A 6,986-nucleotide genomic window follows, 5' to 3' on the forward strand; every position below is an offset into this window, starting at 1 on the left:
TTTGGTCTACGCTTGTCACCATGTCAAGTCAAAATCATGTTTAATTTTTAGCCAAACAGAAAAAGACTTGAGCCACTATCTTCACTTAAACGTTAAGTTTTAATGGAGACAGATGAATTATGGGCCACATAACATATTTCGTCATCTTGATGAGTTGTAGGTCATGAACCAAGTTGCTTGAAAAGGACGATAGAGGACTAAAATATTTCCTCACAAGAGCCCTATAATATTATATCTTGATGACTTCCAGCAAGTCAATACCACTTTCCCCACAAGAAGTCTTCAATGGGTTGAAATTCAAAATAAATGATTCATCTAATGTGATGGAAATAGGAATAATTTGCATGCATTTCTTTTACTTTATTTATTTGGCATATCATAACTCAAACTGTTTTTTTTTTATCAACTTACTGTTGCACTATTCATTTAGTTTATCTTATACAAATATATACACTAAATAATAATAATTTCATAAATAAAAAAAGTCACCACCCAAAATATAAAAAAAATTAATGTTTATTTCTAATTTATATTATCAAAATTGCTAAGCTTTAGACAATTTGATTAAATTACGAAGTCAAAAATTTATTGAAAAAAGCTAATTACAAAAAATATTAAAAATAAATTCCAAGGGATGCAAAGACAAATAAAAAAAAAAGAAAAAAAAACGAGGGCTTTTCCTAAATTGTTGAAATCCAAAACTCAAATCTCATTTTTTGCGTCAAACATTAACAAAAGTTAGTTTTTATTACTTATTAATGTAAAACTTGATTAATATATTGTAAAAATAAAAAGAAAAATAGTTGTCAAAGTAAATTTGTGAAAGTATATTGAAAATAAAACAAACTCTCTCTACACTCCTACTTCATCTAAATTCTTGAAACCCATGGTTTCTCTACGATCTTTGCAAATATAAAGCTAATCATCTCTCCGAATCCATGGCAGACAAAGACTTTAACTAAACAGTTCAACTCCCCATTTGTGCTATGCAATTTTATTTGCTTATGTTCTGAAGGGTCGTATTTGGTTATTGAGTGTTTTTTTGTTTGGTGGATAAGAAAACACAGGAAAACGAAAAAAGGAAACTGGAGTTTTAGATTGTGGGCCTAATGCTTTCTCCACTGCCCATGAATTTAAGGTCCATTAAAGAATCAAATTTATGTAAATCAGGTGTAACTGTTGGTTAAAAAAGATGGCATTGCCTACTATACAATGACTCCTTAAAACAAGTCTCACATCAAACATCTTCTCGGGGTATGCTTTTAGAATACACTTAACGTATTTTTAGTTGCTTTTGTACAATGTTGTGATCATAGTTGTGCTACAAAGTCTAAAGTATAAACCATTGAACTTCACAAATGGATCAACCGCCCTTGAGCCTTGAAAATGGCTAGAAAAACAAGCCTTGTTTTCTTCTTCTCTCCCTCTTTTCTCTTCTCTTTTCACCCTGCACGCTCTCTCTCCAAAATGGATGATGCATCGTATATGTTTCATAAGATACACTTAAAATAAGAAGAGCCTACATTTCATTGTGAATATGTATTAGTTTCTCTGCATTCAATAACTACAAAATCAACACAAATGTAAAACAAGAGTAAAAGATAAGAATGTCAGGAAGATGAACAATTAGACTAACAGGAGTACCTGATTTGCAAAATCTGCGGCTGAGTGCACAACTTCAGCCAACATAACATGGCTAGAGGTTGTTAACCAGACCCCAAACTTGAGAGAAAAGGCGAGGAAGTTACACCATAATGCAGTTCTGACTGCTCGTTGGCTAGAATAAACGTGTTAGGCAGACACAAAAGAAAACAAAAAAGGTCAGATGGTGAAAAGTGGGAGCTAAATTTCTAGTCCCTAATTGCAAAAAAGGCTCAAAATTCTTGATAGGTTTGGATTCAGTGCAGTTCATTAATATGCAGCTTGGATTGACGTCATCCACAATCACTCCACTTCCTAAGAAAGTCACCCATAAAATCACACTAGATAATATCAATATCACCTGTGCTGATCATTGATTTCAATGTTCTTAACTTCCTTGGCTCTAGTAAAAAAATCTGCAAAGATCAAAGACAGCCAACATCAACCCACAAAATGTATAAGAATAAAAATAAAACCACACCATTCACCCACCTTTAAAGAAAAAAAATATTCACTACGATTGATATAGTGGCGATTAGAATCTAAAGAGGTCCCACAACTGCACAGAAAATTCCGCAATATGGGCCTTGGAGCGAAAAAAAGGGCTCCATTTTCTGGGAATTTACAGTAAGAGCTGGGTTGTTGAAGGCTGTGGTTGAAGGATGGAGAGGAATGTAGGAATTGGGAGAGAGTGAGGAGGCGAGAGAGGGGGAAATGGGAGTAGTGGTGGCGCGTGAGGAGAGCTGGAGATGGGTTAGGCGTGAATCGAAGAAGGCAAGAGCCTATCTTCTTGTTGATGCTTCTCTGCATGCTCCTTGCTACTCCACCTCCATGGAAGCCCTTGTTTCAGAGATTTCAGGGTTTTGAGCTTTTTGGTTTTGTGAGTGGGAAGGGTTTTTGGAGAAATGGGAGGAGAGGGGTTTCTGGAATTGGAACATGCTTTCCGATGTGTTTTTCCACTTTTGGGTAAAAATAAAAATAATAAAATAAATAAATTTATTATTATTATTATTATTATTATAATTATATGACTCTATGTTCAAGTTAAAATTTATTTTATGATACAATTTATTTTATAAAATTGAAAATATTTATATTATAGATAAAATAAATATTATATAAAAAATTATTTGAGAAAAAAGGTAAAAAAGATGGTATTTATGTTAAGGAAAAACTTTCCCAATTTTAAATTTTAGGTTTTTTCATATAATAATTATAGAAAAATACTTCATTATCTAAAATACTTCAAAGGTTGGCTTCTCTTGCTACTTTTGTTTTTATTATTTAAACAATGATTTTTCTTCAAAAAAAAAAAAAAAAAAAAAAAACTCCTACTCTTAAACATTATTTTAAACAATAAATATTGTATATAAATAAAATAAATATTGCACAAAAAATATAATATATAAGAATATTATAGTTAAAAATAACTATAGTACTTTTTTTTTTTGGATAAATATGTATACAACATATTCATTATACTAATTGTATTTTTATCATAATATTATAAATCAATACCAATTTTAACTTAGTTTTATGTTGTTTGGTTGTGAATGAGAAATTTGCCGGAAAGAAAATTAAAATTATTAGGCATGACCTAAAAGCAAAGAATAAAATCCATTTTATCCCCTCAACCTTTTGTGTCTTTTACACTTTGTCCCACATTCAAAATCCAACACCCTTCAAACTTCTTAATGGGTAGCACTCAACTTTTTTTTTTGGATGATTTTTATTTTCCTTCAATGGATGTGCTCCACACGTGATGTAATAAGAGGGTAAAAATGTCATTTAAAAGATATCCATGGCCCTAAAATCCATTCCTTCATTTTTCTTTCTCTGAAAACCTTGAAATCCTCAAGTCTAAAAAAACACACCTCCTTATAATCGATCTTCCTATTATGCTAAGACAATGAGTCCAGTGCATTATATGTTGGCAATTTTGTTTAAATATATTCTGGCTCATAAAAGTTTTTAAATAGTGACTTACTCTTCATTGAAGATTCAAGGTTATTGTTAGTTGAACCATAAAGTTATAGGTAAGTTTAAAAATGTTTATTTAGTGGCAAGTTAAATGATTAAAGGGTTAAAGTGGATCAATATTTTTTTTATAAGCTAAAAATACTTGAATTAATGTTTTGGAAAAAACAAGAGACACTCGAGCGGTGGAACCAGCACTCAAGTGCTTATCTAACACTCAAGCTCACAAGGCGTTCGAGCGATGGTTAAGTGCATTCAAGTGGTTATCCCAAATATGCTAGAATATGGTAGATTTCTTTTTGAAATTTTACAAGTATTCTTTTTTGGAAATTCTATATATCGATCCCTTAGGCCTGTAGGCCTATATAAACCCTCTATTAACCCCTTTTAGGGTTAGACACCTTGAAAGAGTTGACCAACTTAACCTATCATTCCTAATCTCTCAAGAAAAAATTCATAATATTGAATTTCGGGTTGTTGGAAGAACTTGCATCCCCTTAGAGGTTGAGAAGAATCTACTAGAGCATTAGAGGTGTTATGTCGCGGATGTGGATCATGGTATAGGTGCTAGAGAATAAGTTTTTAAGGTAAAATGGTCAAGTAAATTTGTGTACTTTGATATGAAATAGTGGATTGTATATTAAAGGTCTTAGACCTCATAGATTTTATTTCCACAATTAGTGTTAGGTTTTTCCACATAAAAAATTATTATGTCTCTTGTTTGATATTTGATTACTTTGATTATCCCTAATATCTTCAAGTTTTATTTTGGGTTAATTTTTCATCGCTTATATTGTATTATTTAAAAACACCTATTCCCTCATCTCCCCTCTCAGGTGTTATCCTATTAGACAAAAGGTTTTTTCAATTGGTATTAAAGCAAGCTTTTCTAAATAAAAACCATATTTTTATCAATCTTGCAAGTCCAATATGGAACAACCAAGGTTTGAAGCTCCCTTAAATAGTCCACCCTGTTTCGATGGGAGTAATTATCCCAACTAAAAGGCTCGAATGATTTTTTGAAAATGCAAGGAGAAAAGGTTTAGAATGCAATGAAATATGGATGAAGACTTCATTGAAACTAGATGTGAATGGGAAATCTACTAATGAATTAAAACCCAAAAAAGAATGGCATAAATTAGATAATGAAGAAAGTGATGCCAATGCTCGGGTTCTCTTTAGCATATTCAATAGGGTAAGTCCTAATGAGTTTTACAAGATAGCAACTTGTAAAGATGCTAAAAAAGCCTAGGACATTCTCCAGGTTACTCATGAAGGCACTTTAGTTGTGAGGTTGGCTAAATTGCAAATGTTAACCTTCAGATTTGAAAGCATTAAAACGCAAGAGAATCAAACTTTCTTTGCATTCTATGCTGAATTAAGTGACATTGTGAACTTCTTTTTTTAACTTAAGAGAACAAATCCCTGACTTTAAAGTAAGTAGAAAAATCTTGAGATCCCTTCCTGAAAGGTTTAGACCTAAGGTCACCATAATAGAGGAAAACAAGGATATTTACTCCATGAGGGTTGATGAACTTGTTGGTTTTTTTCAAATCTATGAAATGACCTTTCTAAACTCTCACAAGCCTAAAGAGTCTACTTTTAAGGATAATGAAATTGAAGAAAAAGAGTCTGAAAATCATAATGAGATAACTAGGGATGAACTAGCGCTCATGGCTAAACGTATTAAATGGGTTTGAAACTTAACAATAGACCTAATAAGAACAAGGACTTGGGAAAGAAAAAAAGATTTGGTAGGTCTTCTAAAGAAAAAGATAAGGAAGTTACGAAAGAGAAAAAAGGTAAAGTATTTTAATTATGGAGGTTTGGAACATTTTTCTATTGACTATGTCCTAGTCTCAATGACATTAAAAAAAATTGTGCAGGCTACATGGAACGACACTTACTCTGGTGAGAGTGACTCTATGACTTCTAAAGATGCAAGGTATGAGCAAAATGATTATTTAAATTTTATTGCATCTGTTGATTCTAAGCATGATACTAATAGTCATGAGAGTGAGTATACTAATGAATAGAATGCTAGTTTTCTTAGAAATATTTCCATTGAATATCAAAAACCGATTGAACAATATTTGAAGACTCATAATATTTTTAACTCATAAAAAGCTAAAATTGAATATTTTTAGTGAAAAAAGACTAATTATCTTGCGAAAATTTGATTTGTTGAGTTTGAATATCATTCTCTTCTTGAGAAAAACAATATTCTGACTTAAAAAATTGAGACTAAAAAACCATCAATAAGGCTTTTCACCTTGGGACTAGTGTTGGATGAAATTCTTGAGAAATGCAAGTCCCAAGGATATAAGAAAGGCCTCGACTATATTAGCAAAACCAAGACTTCCACAAGTGGAGGCATAGTATTAGTTAAAAGTAAGGAGGAAACTCCTAACCAAGAAACATCTTCTAGCACTCTCTCACTATTCACACACTGTAAGAAGTCTAAATATACTCAAAGTAGGTGTCACACTAGATTTCTTGAGAGCTATGAGTCTCAATTGAATAGGCTTGTGAATGAGTTTAAATCTCTAAAGAATAATATTTTGAACACTATGAGAGGGAAGAAAACCAATACAGAGCTTAAGACTCAACAAAGCTCATCCGAGTCACCACCTAAAACAAGTGTGGATGAGAAAAGATAGGCTTAAGTGTTAGATTGTTTACATAGCCCTTAGAGCTAAAGCCCTTAGTGAAGCTCTAGGCATATGACAGGTGATAAGTCTTTCGTCGCCTCTCTTGAGGATTTTAATGGAGGAAACATCACCTTTAGGGATGGTAGTGTAGCTCGTGTGAGAGGTAAAAGTAGTATCTCTGTCCCCATATGCCTAGATTTAGATGGAGTCCTTTATGCTAATGAACTTAAGGGTAATCTTCTTAGCATTAGCCAAATTTATGACAGTGACTATAGGGTAAACTTCTTTTAAAGTTTGTGTGAAGTGATAAACAAGGAAAGAAAATTCATTTTCATTATGCTTAGAACATTGGATAATTGCTATGCAATAAATTCTAGTTCTAAAACCTCTTTGGTTTGTAGTAGGGTTAAGCTTGATATCATTGAGTCATGGCATAGGAGGCTAGATCACATAAACTATAGACACTTGGTCCACATAACTAACAAAGACCCAGTTAGAGGCATCCCTAAGTTGAGTAGTCAACCTAAATCTATTTGTGGAGAGTGCCTAAACGGTAAACAAGTAAAAAACTCACACAAAAATATTCAAGGGAATAACACTTCTAGGCCTTTAAGTCTTTTCCACATGGATCTCATGGACCCTATATGAAAATGGAGAGTAAAGGATGTTGTTGATTTTTCTAGATATTCCTTTGTAAGTTTTCTAAAGGACAAATCT

General features: G+C 32.3%; 1 protein-coding gene across 2 annotated transcripts; it reads right to left on the minus strand.

Moving 5' to 3' along the window:
- Positions 1–1,247: 1,247 nt before the first annotated feature.
- LOC117921557 lies at positions 1,248–2,516 on the minus strand. Of its 2 annotated transcripts, none has more exons than XM_034839468.1 (4): positions 2,157–2,516; positions 2,003–2,057; positions 1,645–1,777; positions 1,248–1,519 (listed from the first exon to the last, which is right to left on the minus strand). In XM_034839468.1, the coding sequence occupies exons 1-4, from the start codon at positions 2,449–2,451 to the stop codon at positions 1,391–1,393; spliced, it is 612 nt and encodes a 203-aa protein (XP_034695359.1). In that variant the 5' UTR covers positions 2,452–2,516; the 3' UTR covers positions 1,248–1,390. The 2 variants fall into 2 exon arrangements, with proteins under 2 accessions (XP_034695359.1, XP_034695360.1); XM_034839469.1 differs by lacking the exon at positions 1,248–1,519 and adding an exon at positions 1,520–1,551 and having other exon boundaries at positions 2,157–2,509.
- Between the last annotated feature and the right edge of the window lie 4,470 nt (positions 2,517–6,986).

The sequence above is a fragment of the Vitis riparia genome, chromosome 9 (genome assembly GCF_004353265.1).
Source record: "Vitis riparia cultivar Riparia Gloire de Montpellier isolate 1030 chromosome 9, EGFV_Vit.rip_1.0, whole genome shotgun sequence".
In the NCBI taxonomy this organism is placed as follows: Eukaryota; Viridiplantae; Streptophyta; class Magnoliopsida; order Vitales; family Vitaceae; genus Vitis; species Vitis riparia.

Excerpts from the sequence above, each read along its gene's own strand:
- LOC117921557 (XM_034839468.1), bottom strand. The coding sequence starts at position 2,451 with ATGCAGAGAAGCATCAACAAGAAGATAGGCTCTTGCCTTCTTCGATTC. Across the intron at positions 2,058-2,156 it reads TCGCCACTATATCAATCGTA|ATTTTTTTACTAGAGCCAAG; the intron begins GTGAATATTTTT and ends TGATCTTTGCAG. Across the intron at positions 1,778-2,002 it reads GAAATCAATGATCAGCACAG|CCAACGAGCAGTCAGAACTG; the intron begins GTGATATTGATA and ends CGTTTATTCTAG.